At 41.2% G+C, this 17,269-nt stretch overlaps 1 protein-coding gene across 1 annotated transcript in view; it reads right to left on the reverse strand.

Moving 5' to 3' along the window:
• Nucleotides 1-16,063: 16,063 nt before the first annotated feature.
• The window catches only part of LOC136966408 (collagen alpha-3(VI) chain-like), an 81,789-nt gene continuing 80,583 nt past the window's right edge, over nt 16,064-17,269 (reverse strand). The window contains exon 41 of the mRNA XM_067260937.1: nt 16,064-16,922. Coding sequence (XP_067117038.1) covers nt 16,885-16,922 — 38 coding nt within the window. The 3' untranslated portion in view covers nt 16,064-16,884. The remainder of the gene's footprint in view (nt 16,923-17,269) is intronic.

Genomic DNA, 17,269 nt, shown 5'->3' on the forward strand with positions numbered 1-17,269 from the left:
GTTCTGAGCTTGTGTGTTTTTATTAATTCTCTGCCAATGTTCACGTGAAACACTGCCAAGTACTACTTACTATGTATCTTTGTATCTAAGTCAAACCTGCAAAATTGTAGTGGGAGCTCTCTGTAACGGCAGCTCTCTGTGTAAAGGATGGTACTTGGCAGTGTTTCACACCCCTGAGTTCATGAATGAACAACCGTAATGAATTTACATCTGTATACTGGCTTTATGACTGGATTCCATATGATGAAGTATGTTTTGGTGCTCTGCACAGCAGCCTGGATGCTGCAAGACCCCAAATAACAACGTTTAAAGGGTTGCCTATGTCTGGGTAACATGTGCTTTTCAGTTGTGTGCAATAAAAGCTGGGTCTACACAGACACGTGCACACACACACGCACAGCACACCATGCCAAAAGAAGAAGAAACACTTTTAACTCCGTTTCAATCTGCAGAGTAACTTGAAGTTCATAAAACTGAGAAAAAAGTGTTTTGTCTTGTTTTCCTAATGAGAAAGCACAAACAAGCAGATGCTCTCCACGTGGTCTTAACGTACAGGAAAACGTGTTGGTTTGATTCATGGGCCAGTTTTCATACCCATGAAGATGTGTCAGTGCCTCATCCTAACCTTCTGCCACAGGATGTGCTGCAAGACTAACATGTTACAAACCTTGAGATTATTTTCACATGAAGTGAGTGAGAAATCATTTCTTTTTGAAGTAATAAACTGAAAAACCCTCAGTGCTTTGCTTGGCCTGTTGGATCCAAAAGTATTCCAACCTACTCCCCACCACCCACATCTTCTTCTTAGACCCAGATTTTAGAAACTTCAGCTTACCTAAGCCCTTTTTGGAAAACTTTTCCACTCAACATGCTTGAATCTAAAGCTGACAATAGGCACATCATTCCAAAAGGGGTCATCTGAGTAAACAAGGTAAAAGTTAGTAGCAAAGTCTTTATATGTTTTACGACATTCAGAGACCACAGACATCCAGTCTGTCTTTAGGGGCCAGTCTGTTGACCTGTTGTCAACAGAAAGAACTGCAACAAAATTTATTGTTTTTATTTCTCGAAGATTACTTACTATAATTTATTATCTATGAATATAGCAACTTCCTAAATTGCATATCATTTGTGTTAGGATTTTATTTCATTTTCATTGGTCCCTGCCTTGCTGCTTCAGACTGCGTCTTGCCGATTCGAGTTCGCAGTAGTAGGCCATATGCCAAGTGTGAATGTGGGGTTAACCCCTCTCTCACAATGCAATGTACATTCATTGTACGTGTGAAAATATTAATACGCATGTTCGGAATGTTAATGTGATCAATGTAGATCACACAAATTTGATGCCAAGTGGGGCTGGCAGCTGGTAGCCCCACTACAGCGTAATTTCCTATTTCAGACCTGATTGGCTGTCTGTCTGGCGCCAACATTAGTCAGCAAGAAGAGTGAGTAGGGTAGATTGTCTTAGCTAGCTTGTTAGCTTCACAAACGCCAGATAACTTGAGAAAATGAATGAAGTGTATTTCATACTCGAGCACCGGTTTGAAACACTTAATTTGGAGGAGAAACTTGAAGTAAAGCGACGTGGTGCCCATCAGCCACGGCATATTGTCATCACTCAAACTGCTGGTAAAAGTAACAGCGGGTTTAACTTGTAGTGGTTTTTGAAGAAAAACTGGCAAACGGTTAGCATACAAAAGAAGGCACTATTTTCAGCTGATTGAGCAGCTACATTACTTAATTCCCAAAGTCATCAAAAATTGTGCCCAGAGGAAGAACCGCCGTGCCACCTTTCTCTTCAAGTGAGCCCTCAGCCTTGGTGAGTGAAAGCATGTTTTATCATCCTGCCTTTGTGGTGCTGGTCTGTGCATTGGTCATATTTTTGGTCTGGATCAATAGATATAACTAGATGGTGATGAGTGTCAGTGTGTCCATGCTTATCTATTAAGGCTGTTGTCATAGAATGGATCTGTATCCATAAAAAGTTGTCTTTCCACTTTGTGGCCTTCGGTGGTGTTGAGCTCATTGCTGTTCGCATATGGCCCTGTAGGCACATTGGTTCTGAGCATGGTTGCATTCCTAATTTCGGTTTGTAAATGTGACAGTGGTAATTTTACATGTGTGTGACAGAAATTACACAAAGGAGAGAAATTACACAAGAAGGTCTCTCTTTCTCCAGTATATATGTACTACCTGGTAGAAGCAAGCCGCTCTGTCGTTAAAAGTGTTTTGTGGAGCTATACGCTGTTTGTTGATGTGTTAAATAAACACATCAGTAGCAAGAGGGAGTTTTGTAGCTTTACTGGTAGATGCATGTATCCTATATTTTGAAATGGTTTGTGCCCCACCAATTTTTTACATATAAAAACGCCACTGCAGACATCTGATCACCGTCAGTAACTTGATTGATTCTCCGACTCGCGTGCTTTTCTTGCTGGGCTCGTCGATTTATAGTTCTAATTTGGGGGTTTGAATGCATGCAGGATCCTTATAGGCATTCTTCTCACAGGCACGTGGTGACGTATGTTATGGGATCTGTTTACGTACAGCACTTCCCAGGAAGCATGATAGGGTGAGCCTGGTGTAGGATGGCATCTGAACCTCTGCTATTCAGTGAATCTATACCGTGATTTCCCCCCTACCCCCCATTTGTAAATGGAACAAACTTTTAACATAACCATCAGTACACCTTTATTGATATGCATGTCATATTTTACTGTTATTTGTTTTGTCCAAAAATACAACTAAAACTGCTAAATAATGTCAAAATAAATGTTTTCTTAATCTTCAGTGTCTCCCACATAGAAAAGAGAGTCTTATGAGATAAATATGTTATTGGTAGGGACATTAATTATCTGATGGATTATACAGTATATGTTTTTCTGTTTGATTGTGAATCTTGAATGAAACAATTATTAGCCCTATCACTGGGGAGGCCTGGTTCTACCATTGCAGTGTCCCACGCTCATTACACTCTCTGGAAACTATTTGCAAAGGAGCCAGGAATTATCATCATGACTCACAGTAGTTAAAACCGGCCTGGGCTTGTAATCTTAATGATTTCCGAAACTTGATATTACCAGGTGTGGACACGAGAACGATTTTTACAACATTCAAATCGATATCAGACTGGAGATGCACTGGGGGCTGAAATCTGAAACAGAGCAGATTTGATGGAATATTGTACGTGCTTAGAGCAATCTGTTGTTTGCACAGTTGTAAACAATGATGTATTCTAGGATATATACACTCAGACACACACGAAGGCTCTCCCACAAATTCAGTTACTAATAGGCACATGTTCTCATACACACACACACCTGTATTTCCTGAATGTAAATCTATGACCAAACCTTTCCTCTGTTGTATTTACAGGAGCAACCAAAAGACTAAACATAGAAAATAACTCTGTGCTGGAAACACCAGATCACGGAAGCTTGACTAATTAGAGAAACGATCTAAATGAATATGGAAACCCCTGAAATATTGTTACATACATTAAAGTCAGATTTCACAATACCTCCTTCCTTGAAATCATGACACTGTCAGATCGAACTGCAGAGCAGTGTGATTGTGGAGAGCCATCTTGGGTTTACAGCTCTGTGCAACATCTTATTAGAAATGGGAGAGGAATGTGTATTGAGCCAGCTGGCGAGATCTTTGAAGTGAAGGAAGACTTGGAGGTCGGAGGTCGAAGGTGTGCAGACATGCAGACTGGTCCGTCTGACGAGTGTCTGGATAGTTTTCAGGTCGTTAAGGCCCCAGGTGTTCTGCACATATCATTTATATTGCAGGGGTGTCATACGAGAGTGACGTGATGTCTGATATCGCGGATACGATACAGATTCAATTATGCGGCAACAGCAAAGCAGACGCGACGGTGAAATATGTGACTATAGATATGAAGCTCTGTTGATGGAGCATTTGGCTGTGACTCAAAAGGTCACAGGTTGAAATCCCCCACCCCCCCCCACTTGTCGCTTTGGATAAAAGTGTGTTTCAGATAAAAACATTATCCAAACCGAAAAGGCGAAGAAATGCATGTGTTTTTTACTTTCAGTGGCAGTCCATCGCTATTATGTTACATCAGTGAGGTGTCTACTGCCCTGGCTTAGGCAGGTCTGACATCATGTGTTTAACCATGGGAGGTCTGCACATCACAGAGAAACAGCCTTGTTTATTTGTTAGAAAAGCTGTCTGGTTACAAGACTGTGGAGGAAACTGTTGCTAATATGTGTTTGTGTAAACAACACAAAACACAGGTAGGTTGGCTGAGTCCACATCAAGTGTATCTCTTTAACACAGATGTTCCTGAGTGCCCCGGGACGCTATTAACGAGGTCAGTGTTTCCAAGAGGGTCAAAGGTCAGGCCTGCCTAGCATCACGCTGCATGCCTGAGTAGTGATGGGAGAGGGAACCGCAAGACTCTTCTGGTGTTTACAGTGATATTCTAAAAAGGCAAACCCCTAACTCTAAAATCCTTCAATAAAAATGGACTTTCTTCTCCCATGGCTGTGTCATGTTTATGACTGAGACCATCATAAACTTAATTTTGGCCAGATTTTCTCCTGCTCGGGTATCACTTTGCACCTCTTCGGTTCAAACATCTAACGGTTGTCAACAGCAACACTGTCTTTGTTGTCTCATGATGCATGCAGTAAATGCGTCATGAGACATGCAGTAAATGCGTCAATACCTTTCCTGTTTCACGTTGTCACTTGACGTCAGGTTTAGCACATCCTTCATCCAGGTGGACTGGTGGCAAGCAGCCATATCATCCTTTTCTCTTGTGGTGTGTTTAGCAGGGAGGAGTCAGTGTCTGGATATACGTGGATCTCTGTTTCCAGAAGGTGCCGCTGCAAGGCCAGTAGAGGGCGCTCACCTCCATCAGACCACATGTAACCCTGAAGCCAACATTTGTTTGTTTTCACAGGCACTCAATTATGGAATTTGCACATTTTTATTATAGTGGAAAAACAATGAAGTAAATCACTCTAATCCCTGAAAGGTTCAATATTTTGATATGAAAAGATAAACCCATCAAAAACCTTCTGGTTGAGGTTTCCCCCCTAGTTCTGAGTTGAGAGGTTTGTTTAATTTTTCATTAACCGAAAAAAGCCCCCAACCATCTGAGGTGGAAATGTTTCCATGTGGGATGAGTCACGCTGCAGTCTGGGCCTGAGAAGGGTCCAGGAGGATGTGGGAAACTGGGAAGAGAGGGATGATGAGAAACAGGAGACAGCGAGAAAAGAACAGAGATAGAGAAAAATAGAGACAGCCAGTAGTCAGAGGACAAGGAGAGAGAGGGGGAGAGAGAGGGAGATACATAGAGAAGGAGACAGGAAGAGAGGGAGACGGAGAGAGAGAGACAGGGAGAGGGGGAGACACGGAGAGAGAGAGGGACAGGGAGAGGGGGACAGGGAGAGAGAGGCGAGAGAGAGGGGGAGGGGAAGGAGGACAATGGGAGGAAGAGGAGGAACAATGGACCAGAGAAAGCAATTGATTAAGATGCCGTAAGAATGAGCGACGGCTGAAGAGGTAGATGGGAGGTGGCATCTTATGAGCTCTTAGCTAGAAGAGTATTAGTATACAGCTGTCTGAGGGACAGATTTATGTAGTGTGTGAAAGAGGATCTTTGAAGTGTTCCACTGTTTTCAGATGTTGCCTCAAAACAACAAAGTAAGCTGCCAAAGATGCCATACCTTGTTTACTCAGCTTTATATGCTCTTAATGATTTATTGTAGGTTACTGAGCAACTGAGCCCCACGTTGGGTCAAAGGAAAAGTGCTTTTCTGGAGTGTGTACCAGATGGGCGGGGCTATTTCATAGGCTTCAATTTTCCAGGCTCAGTTAAGCACAGACTGTGGCCTAGTGATGCTAGGAAGAGGTTGGAACCCCCTGATGTGACTTGTAACACCCAAGAAGAATTGGTAGGGTGTTTTTCATAATCTTGTAAAACATTTTTAATGTTTGTCCAAGCTTCAGCAGTTTACTCTGTTTACATTCCCCGACAAGATGAATGTACACAGCTTGGCTACAAAATGCACGGTTGTTTAGCATGTAACCCAAATGAGAGATACCAGCTGTTAAGAAAATGTTTGTGAGCAATGAGCACAAGAGAAAGGTTTTGGACGAATGTGCTGGCCATTAAACAAAAAAAAAGCACCCGAAAACCGTGAGAATCCGTGAATCAATTCTTGACTTAACGAGAATGCGATGCACTTTTAGATGCAGCTGTTTTTCTCTGCGTTGGCTAACTTCTTTACTAAGACTTCCCAGAAAGTCCCCAGCTTTCACATCTCCGTTCCAGGATATTTCCTAATCCACAGTTAAAGTTGAGATGTCCTTCAGGAGTTACTTTTATAGCTCCACCATTTTAGCCTTCTGCATGGTCACAAGGGGAATCTATTCAAAAAGGGAACAGACAGGAAAAAACACAATTCGTCAAATTCAGAGCCGTGTGTGTGTTGGTGCTCAGCTTTTGAGAAGCAGTGAGGCAGAAATCTTGTCACACTAGCAGAAAGCTGTGTCATCATGACTCATGAGGCTGCATTGAAGTGTCCCGTTTTTCATGACATAAAAGATAAAAGCATGCTAGTTTCCCACCAATACAGGCGTCTGGCTTCCATCTGTGAGAGGCCTCCAAACGCGAGGCTGAGACTTGTCACGTCAGGTCAGTCTTCTGCATGAGTTGTGTTGTGGTCTTGAAACACAGACGGAGTTCATCATTTATGTCTTGTATCATTAGAAGTGTTAAGTATTTCTAATGACATAGAAATACTTAACACTTCTAATGACATAGAAATACTTAAGTATTGCTATGTCTAGCTTTATAGTAATTTATTCCTGCTCATGTCAACAACAACAGCAATCAATGCAACAACTTTGTAAACCTACACTTTACAGTAGGCCAACAACCAACTATCAAAGTGAATTTCATATTAGAAATCAAAACTCGATCACTCCTGTAAGGGCCTGAGATTATTTACTAAATATTTTTTTTAAATCCATCTTGTAATTAGGGTGACCAGATTTGAGTTTGTGAAAAAGAGGACGCTTTGCCGCATCGCCGGACGGACGGACGGGGGGAGGGGGACCTAATACATGGTCCCTGCCGGACCATTTATTAGGTCTTGAAAAGAGGACATTTCTGGGTAAAAGAGGACGTCTGGTCACCCTATTGTAATTGATTTATTTGGGGTAAAAAAACATAAAGATTCTGCAATCGTCTAGTGTTTCTCAAAGTTCTTAACAACTGGCCAACATGTTTTAGACGTAGAGACTTAAATTCAGATGTTTCCAATTCAGAACATCTTTGAAGTGTTTAAGGCCAAGGCTAATGTTGTGTGTTGTCTGGAAATCTTCCTGGATATTTGTGTTGTTGTTGATTTCTTGTCATTGTTGCCTCTCTGTAATAGTCTAGGAATTTGCCTCTTGCTGGGCCAAGATTGTACATTTGTGCCTAATTTACCTTGTAATAAATGTTATATTTTAGTTCATTAGTAAAATATATATATATAATGTATCTCTGTAGATGTAAATAATATACAATGTGAATGTCAAAACACTTTCTACATGTTGACAATATCCACGCTTCCTTCTCCTTCTTCCCTCTCCTTGCAGCCAGACACAGAGTCTGGGAAGAATCTGTGCAAGGATGCTCTTAATGGGAGTCAGATGGCTGAGCGGTGAGGGAGTCGGGCTAGTAATCTGAAGGTTGCCAGTTCGATTCCCGGTCATGCAAACTGACATTGTGTCCTTGGGCAAGTCACTTCACCCTACTTGCCTCGGGGGAATGTCCCTGTACTTACTGTAAGTCGCTCTGGATAAGAGCGTCTGCTAAATGTAAAATGTAAATGTAATGTAGTTACATTCGATTCAATCATTTATCTGGAGTAAGACTTTAAACCAAACAGACAAGCGTGATGCTACTAGTAGGTGGAGGGAGACCAGCCTGTGGAGACTACACAGTCTGCTTTTATTGTTGAACTCGTTAATTAGCGTAGAAATAAAACAACATAAGGATCCATTTCAAGAGGTTTTTGTCTCTATAGGAAAGCAACATTCACCTTCATCATGAAACCACTTAAAGCCAATTACCAAAAATACAAACACATTAAACCGGTGCTTGGCTGCGCTGACTACATTTTCCAAGACCTAATTTATGACTAGCAGCTTTTAATGCAAACTTGACTAATTTGTTTCAAGTGAAGACCTTTTTGATGAAGGAAAATAAATATTCACAGTGCATCTGGCTTTGAGTTCATTAGGTTGATAAAGAATATAAGTTTGAAAGAAAATATTTTCAAACCTCAAAATACTTTACCTTAAAAACTGGGAGTTTACTGCATATTTGTACGCACTGAGAATGTTTTCACACTCAGCTAAACAGCATGGCAGATTCATCATGGACTGAACATTATCTGGAGTAAAAGTTTTGGTCACCATGTCTTCACAGACATTCTCTAGGTCTACAATAACATGTACAAGTCTGTGCATAACCAAAGTTGTTTTTCAAACTAAAAGTGAGAAATATATTACCATTAAACCCAGGGGTGTTTTCCAGGTGTGCCTGGGTGTTTCTTCCATTAAACCCAGAGGTGTTTCTTGCTGTCCAGTGGACTGGGAAGATGGCTGCTTCTCATTGAGGATAAAAATAAGCTTCTACATCCATCTAGAGCAGATCTCAGACGATAAGCTATGCTGGGTTCAGAACCAACAGATGAATCTTTTTCACCTTTGAGGTCCATGAGACTTTATAGAACCCAGCAGCAGTTTCTCATTCTGTACGGTTGTGTGTGTTGGTTATATTTCCGGAACACAAAAGAAATGCAATTGGAAGCTGAAATAGTTTCCATTTCCCCAGCTTCTAGTGAACTTTAGCAGTGGATATGTGATGCGTGCGAGTATGAATCTCCAACGGTAAGGTTTGGACACAAACGTATTTATTTGTTTGACAGTCGGGCATGCGGATTGGCTGACTGGGACTCCTGAGGTCAACATAGATGGCTTCACAGCTCAGTCATGCAGGGTTAATAGTGGGTCGATGGTTTAGAGGTCGCACCTCTGCTGTGTTTTTTTTTGTCGGGCCTGCGGGGAGGGTGGGGTGAAGACATGACCTCACAGGGGTCAGTGGAAGAAAACACCATCCAAACCCAGTGTTGAACCTTTGACAGGAAATGAAAAGGAACCTGACGCTTAAATTAACCTGCGTTTTAGACTTGACCCTTGTTTGGGCTCTGTGTTTTCTACTGAAATGTGAGCGCTAAAATGAGGGCAAGGAAATGATTTGGAGAGAAGAGGAGAATGAGGCGGAGGAATGATGGAGAAATTAGGCTTTTGTACCAAAGAGGTGGGTGGTCTGTTCCTCATAAGACGAGTGAGTGAAGATCCAAAAGAACAGGAAATTACATCAATGTTTTCATCAGCCGAAACATTATTTATATGAATAATATGGATTAAAACAGCCTGGGTTGGATAGATGGAATGTCAGAGAAGTGTGCATTTGTAGAGATTAAAGTTTTGAAATATAAAGGTATCTTTTCAATCAATATGGAAAACTTGTGTACAAAAAGCTTGACATTGTATTTTGACAAATGTAACGATTTGAAATGTTATTCAAACCTAGTTGCGTTCAATGTGCAAGTTTTAATTAAATACCAACTCGGGTGCATATATTCACTTGAACACAAGTGAAAGAGCACCGATTGAATCCAACTGCATGGCAGCAGATCCTGCTGCAGGAAAGATCATGTGACTGCTCAGGAAGTAAACAAATTGGAAACTGTACACTCAGCTTGCCAGGCAAACCTGTAACTTTGAGCTTGCGCCAACCCTACGAAACCATTGGTGCCAACTGTCATTGATAATCTGTGCTTTGTTACTTCTGCCACAGTGAACCGATGTGTCCCTCTGATTTAAATTACATGAATGAAATTCAAAGTTTTGTACACAAGATCAAGCTGAATCTTCAAAGCTTGAAAATCCAATAGAAACTTAGCTGACGTAAATACAGCTCTGTAGTGAAGGTCGACATCTTGTTCAAGTGCTTCGCAGATGTTGCTTGTTGAAATCGATGAAATCTCCAAGTCACTGGAGACCAACATCTTTACAGCTGTACAGATCTGTATGAGCTGTGGACCGATGAACTACAGGGAGTAATTCAAATGTGTGTCTTGAAAGTATACATTCATGCAACAGAAAAAGTAAGGATATATATATATAGCCCTATAGCCTAACCCTAACCCTAATAACAATAACAAAAGAGAAAACAAATTAAATTTGTTTTCTCTTTTGTTATTGTTATTGCAATTTATTCAAATCAATTCTGTGCCAATAACTTTGGCACAATTTTTTTTTTGGGGGGGGGAATGAACTCCAGGTAAGTTAAGACAAAGAGTAACGGGTTGCAGTTAAATGCTGCAAGAAGAAGAACTCCACACAAGAAGAAGAACTCCACACAAGAAGAACTCCACACAAGAAGAAACACAAAATTGTTTCATTTGTTTGAGATGCCAACCCTGGAGTTTGTGCCCCAAAGTTGGCATCAGTTTTGGGATGGCAAAAAGTTGCAGATGTAAGTATTTCCTGTGGGGAGAAAACAGTTCCTTTTAGTCTCTGCCAATGTTCCCCTCTGTTGAAGGGCATTGAACCCACATAAATAAAAAGTGTTTCAATGATGAATTACAGCCACCAGAGACTAATGTTCTTCTCTTAATCGGTTTCATCACCACTGAAATCATCTAGTGTGGTGTCCATTAGGGCTAGTTACATTACAGCTATTACAGCTCTCTCCAATTTACCTCTTTTCCATAATTTAAAGATTTTGTTTTTTGTTTTTACATCTGAGCTGTTTATACCACACATCTTAATCCCCTGTCCCCACTTACAAGATATCAAATTCAAAGAGCGATGTTAGATTATCCATGTAAAAGATCAGTTTCATTGGTATCACAGTCGAGGACACACAAAAGTGATTCAGTGTGGAAAGAATGTTTCCCTCTTCACTGGAGTAGAAGCTTTGGGGTAGAAATACATGACTCTGATGTGGGTTTAGCTTTGGGGTTTGGCTTAGGGTTTTTAATGATTAGGGCCTTAACATGCAAATTAAAGTAAATAGGATAAAGAGACACAGCGAATTAAGTGACTGTACACGTCACTTGAGAAAGTTTAACCCAGCGCTGATATCTTTACTGTTGACACAAAATGAAAGTGTACATTTTGAAAGTCCATAATATGCGTGAACCGTGTTGTTATCCAGATACAGTTACATGTGATGTGATATTTTAGCGTAAACAGTATATCATGTACCTTTTATTGTTTTGTGTTTTTCAAGCGGGGTTTGACTCAAAGGTTGTCTGATAGAATACAGTTGATTTTGTCTTTGTAGATTGTTTGTAGAACGTAATGAGTAACGATCTCCACCCATTAGAATGTGTTTCTAATTAGTCAGGCTCTGGGGATTCACCACAGTTTCTTCGTTTCTTCCTTGACAACATGCCTGTGACCTGGAGCACAGGGGTCCTGAGGTGTAAGGAAGAGATGATTTTGCACCACACTCACAGGGACTTTGAGACCTCCGTATGACGGCGCCTCGTCCGTTAATTATAGCTGGACAAGTCATCCCTTCTCAGCGTGACAAATACAAGGTGTTGCGTTACAGCGGGAGAAATATGTTGAAATGCGTGAGTCTCACGGCGAATGCATGCGTGAGACTTGAGAGCCCTGAATACATAGTGAATTAGAAAGTAGGCTACTGATTCCAGAAAAATCGACTTATGTACAATAACGATGTATTTGTACTTAATTACTTCCCATCTCTGGGAACAACAAGGGTTTTCCACAAACCACCCATTGGAGGTTGGCGAAGCCTTTCAGAGTGGCACCGAACAAATTCAGACAAGGTCAACGGGCGAACACATTGGTTGTGGCACGGAATCCCAGGCTAAGCCCAAGAGGACGAAAGCAGAGATCAAAGAAGTGAACAAATCTGGAGTTAGTTTACACACAACTCTGGGCCTGCGGACTAAGTTAGTGTATTTACAGTGAAGGCTCCTCAATGCGAAAGCCATGTCGGGCTCTGACTTTTACGGCTATGATGGAAAGACGGAAGAGCCGGAGCAATGAGTCACCACTGAGCCCTCAGTGCGCGCTGCTTCTCGTTCAGTGGTGACGCATCTCTTCTCTCTGCTTTTCTCTCATCTCTCCTTCCTCCTCTCTTCTCTAGTTCTGACCACAAACAGAACTAGGCTACTGACAGACCAAAGCAGAAATCCCACAGTCCCACGTTACTTCTTGTACAAGTTGTATTCCACAGGATTATTCACACAGATGACTGAATTGATAATGCAGTGTGGTATTTTGCTTCAGAACTAACAAAATTATAAAATTATATTATTGTATTATATTTATTATGAAGTTCTTGTCCATACAAACAATGTAGTCATATAATCAACAATGTTGATTATATACACACAATTTTCATTGTTTTAGCCTAATAAAATGCACCCTTTCAATTACTTTTTAGCACTGCTAGTTCTGGCAGCTGTAGTTAGCTGTGACCCTGTCTTTCAATACATAAGCAGTCTTTATTACCCACTGTGACTCACCAGGCAGAGGTGGGGGAAGCGGACCACTGGTTTGGCAAAGTCACCATACTGGAGTTAAGGCCAACGAACTGAGTGTGCTGAGATTTGAGGGGGTGAGATCTCCCCTCCGCGTCTGGTTTCAATTAAGGGTTTGAATTAATCTGCCACGCTGGACGAAGGGAGAATGACACGTGAAGACATGAGGCTTAAATCAAGCATCCAGCTGCTAAAGGATTAAAAATCCAGTTGTGGAGAGACGTGTCTTTCAAAAGTGTTTTACGGATGGGAAAGCTTTGAAATAAATGCGTGCAAATGGTATTTGGGAAGTGAAAGTTGCAATAGTGTTAGACTTTCTGGGAAAGATGTTGACTTAACTGCTACATTTTCAGATGATTGAGCTGGCTGGAGCTATAGTGATCAGCTTGAACCCAACAAACAATCAAATTTTAATGATGAACTTTGGAGACCATAGTAATGATTTGAGGACTTGATAGAGCTGAAAAGTGCTATTTAATAGTGACATAATTAATTTTGAGGAGGGTGGAAAGTAAATGTTTAGAGTTTTTTTTAGCACTGTGGCAAGGAGAAGGTAGTGTTCCTAGTACTTTACTCCCTGCAGTACGGCCTACCCCGTTCTCAGTCTCTTTTCGGTGCCCAACGGAAATTCTGACGTTGGTCCCAGTTCGCGGTGGCTCTTGTTGTTCCCGACTAACCGCTGAGCTGTTAGCTTATTGTAACTAGCTCTTTTATGCTCAGTTAGAACCACACGCCTTACAGAGCCAGGAGAAACTACAGAACCTTTTCCAGAGAACAACATCTCGCTCCACTAACAACCCACATAAGATCCAAAAGCCTTCAGCAGAATGATGATCAGGAACCATTTTTTAAGTGATCATACTTAAGTTTCAGAGAAATACTCCCGACAGGCTTAAACATATTCAATAAGACTGTCCAATTTTTAACCAGTCAACAAAATGTGTGGCTTGGAGTTGATTTTGGACGAAATCCCAGTGTTAACCGGAGAGAAGTCTAATAAAAACAAGCAACGATCAGTGCAACATGCTGCTATCAGTCTGTGGAGCATCTGATGAGGGACTGCATGTGTTCCTCAAGCTGGCACTCTTGGAGAAGGGATGCAAAGCGATACTTTTAACACATGTTGGTTATTCATCACCGACTGTTAATCAATGCAGACAGTCCTTTGTGGTGTGAAACGTTGTAATGTAGTGGTAGAAGGATGTGTTGATAGATTTACAAACAAACAGCTTGCCTTGCTGGTGGGAGTCTGTTGTAACTGAAACTCTTGTGTTGAGTCTGTTTGTCGTACATGTGTCCTCGTATTTGCATAAATATACGGACGACTGCATTTTATGAGGGAGTCAGGTGGCTGAGCGGTGAGGGAGTCGGGCTAGTAATCCGAAGGTTGCCAGTTCGATTCCCGGTCATGCCAACTGACGTTGTGTCCTTGGGCAAGGCACTTCACCCTACTTGCCTCGGGGATTTACTGTAAGTCGCTCTGGATAAGAGCGTCTGCTAAATGACTAAATGTAAATGTATGTGTGTGTGTTTATTTGCATGCTAATTACGCCCCCCCCACCAGCACCACCACACATACAAGGTACGATCAACAAATCAAGGAACGCCAACATCTGTTTTTGAAACATTTTATTCCACATCTGTTCTCAACATCAACCGAACGGATATCTGCAGTCAAGCAGTTCCAGTGTCACAAGTTACAGTCCACGGGTGGACTGTTGTAACAGACGTGGCCGCGCACCTGGCCGACGTTCCCCGCACCTGGGATCGAACCTGCCAGCTCCGACTCCCCAAACGCGACCACCAACAACTACGCCAACTAAAAGCGAAAGATTCGCTGGTGAGAGTGCCTCAATACATACCTGAGGAGTGAGTTTAACCAATCTACATTAGCTACACGATCACCTGTGATTGTCAGCAGCTAGTTTTAGTTGGTATCATTTGCAAATGAACGGTCACATAAAGCCTCTTGAGCATGTGTGTCCGAGGGCTATGTGATATGCAAGTCTCTGAACACTCAGCCAGTTACATCTCACCCCACCCATGAGCAGACAGAGTATTATCATGGGCTCATTTCCTGAATGTGTCTCTAGGTACAAAAGGATATAACAGTAATGCTTACTTTTAATGTTGCTATATTCTGCAAATTGCTTGTTGTATGTCTGGCAAAACGACCAGAAAAAAGTAGTCACATTTTTGACTGTATGGGTGACTCCTATGTCAGTGATTTTTCCATCAGATAAATTATTTTGGGAGAAACAATTACTAACTAGTTCACTGAGGGGTCACCCTGTGATTGTGATGTTTATGGTCTGGAGTTGCCATGGCTATAAGTTGACAATTCATCAATGTCCTCCTATGTTCTTATAGCGGCAATGATTCCAAGGCTGGCAGCTGCTGTGAGATGAGCGAAGACAAACATCAGCATCAGTTACCTTCTGTTTTACTGATTGTGATGTTTATGGTCTGGAGTTGCCATGGCTAACAACATAAAATGTTGATCCAAATGTCTCTTTTTTGTGATATGACTTGAGCTCTTGCTCTGCTAAGGGGGCAGACTCTGGAAATCAAAACAACTTCAGAGTAAGGACATCTGGATGTAGGCTGAGTTGTAGAAGATGTCCCTGTAACCTCCCTCCTTCTAAACCCAGCCTCATAAATCTACTCTTATCCTCCCCTGGCCAGAGTACAAACTGCTGAGCCTGGACATGAATGTGACCGGTTTGTGCTGACAGACATTTTTCCAGTGTGAGAGGAACATTGGTATTCAGAAGCATATTTCTTTTCTATAAAAGTGATGTGCTTATTGTAAAATATGTGGACATGCGTGACAGGGGCCACTGCATCTTTCATACGTGTTTGGACATGATCATTGATGTGTCTTGGTGTAAATCTAACATTTCAAGATGTCTAGCGGTGTATTCCAACGGATCAAGTGGTGTGACACTAGCAAATGCTGTGTTTCTCATCCAGTCCATCAAGCACTAGTGTCAAGTGTGTGTTTTGAAGATGATCCTAGTCCAAGTCACTAGTATATTCTTATACTCTGTACTGATATTCAAGGTAGTTATTTTGCTCCAGTTATTCAAGTCCTTGTGGCTTCACGTACCTGTATCTTGCCTGTATCATTTTGTTGTGCCGAGTGTTTTGGATGCTCTCCAACATTCCTGATATGTCCCAGGCCCAAGGGACCAGGCATTACCCTAAAAGGCTATTAGCTACATATTTCACAGGCCAAAAGTTGCATTTCCCTTTTAAACTAAAATCTTACCCATTGATTTATGTTCTCAAAAGTTCAGAGATGATGAAGATACGAAGGACACATATTTTTTTAAATTCTTGCTCCTTTGATGCCTTCCTATGCAACCGTAGAAAATACACCGAAAAATGTTGCTCAGTTGGTGATTGGATCGAGTTGAAAGAAAAATCCAGTGCTCGAGTTTATTAGAAAGTCGAATTAATTTTTTATTTCCCCTTTCCCAGATGAGACACAAAAGATAAGTAAAACAAAAACAAAACATCTTTAACAGCTTGAAAAGTACATTCCTCTTTTTAAAATACTGGAACATATGTGTTTGAGGCAGTGGTTCCAGAAGTGCATTTAGGTTAAATGATGAATGCCATTAGACACTGATAATTGATCACTGTCATTATATACACACTGCCAGGAAGGACTTGTGTAAACATCAGCATGGATTCTGTTATTGTGATGGTCTTAAACATTGTGATTTGTGAAGTCTGGAGACTAGTGATTTTTTAAATCAATATATAAATTTAGGATGAGTAGGTCATTGTGGTGCTGTGTGTGTGTGTGTGTGTGTGTGTTATAAATGGTTACGGAGCTGAATAATATAATTCCTGCAAAGTTCGGATTTATTGATAATCTCTGTCCATTATATTCATACACATGTAGTTTTTAATGATAAAACGGTTTTGAACAAGTATGAAAAACAGATTGTGTAAATGTTACAATACAACATTGGATGTACTCTGCAACTCAACCCCCCCCCCCAAAAAAAAATAACTAACAAACAAAGGAAAAAACTATGTAGCACCAGTAGGAAGATAAATCATGCAGCAAATTGTGTTGCTTTCTTTTTGTGTGACAAAAAACTACTTCAAGATTTTTTTTTTTCTTCTTGTGGAATCCAGTGCAGCCACCTTTTTGCTTTGGTATAGCATCGCCTTCACGCTATTTTTAGTTGGTTGTCCTCAGAATTTCCTCAACAGAGGTATAAGTTGACAATTCATCAATGTCCTCCTATGTTCTTATAGCGGCGATGACTCCTCGGCTGGCAGCTGCTGTGAGATGAGAGAAGACAAACATCAGCATCAGTTACCTTCTGTTTTACTTCCTCATTTCCCCCCTTTCTTTTTCTGTGTATAATTATCAGACAGAAGTAGCTGAAAGAGTCAAAAGCACAGTGGAAGAACAGCACAGAGTAACAATAGGAATTTATTTATTCATCAGATGCTGTGATCCAGACACAGGGGGAATCGAACCTGCAAACCTCATGATCTGCAGTCAAATGCTCTACCCCTGAGCTCTACCCATCCTAGAAAGGATGACACATTTAGGATTCAGTCTTGATTGCTCTACTTGGCAACCTGCTATGTTTAGCTCTGACAGCAATTAGAGAAGGTAC

This window comes from Osmerus mordax, chromosome 2 (genome assembly GCF_038355195.1).
Source record: "Osmerus mordax isolate fOsmMor3 chromosome 2, fOsmMor3.pri, whole genome shotgun sequence".
NCBI lineage: Eukaryota > Metazoa > Chordata > Actinopteri > Osmeriformes > Osmeridae > Osmerus > Osmerus mordax.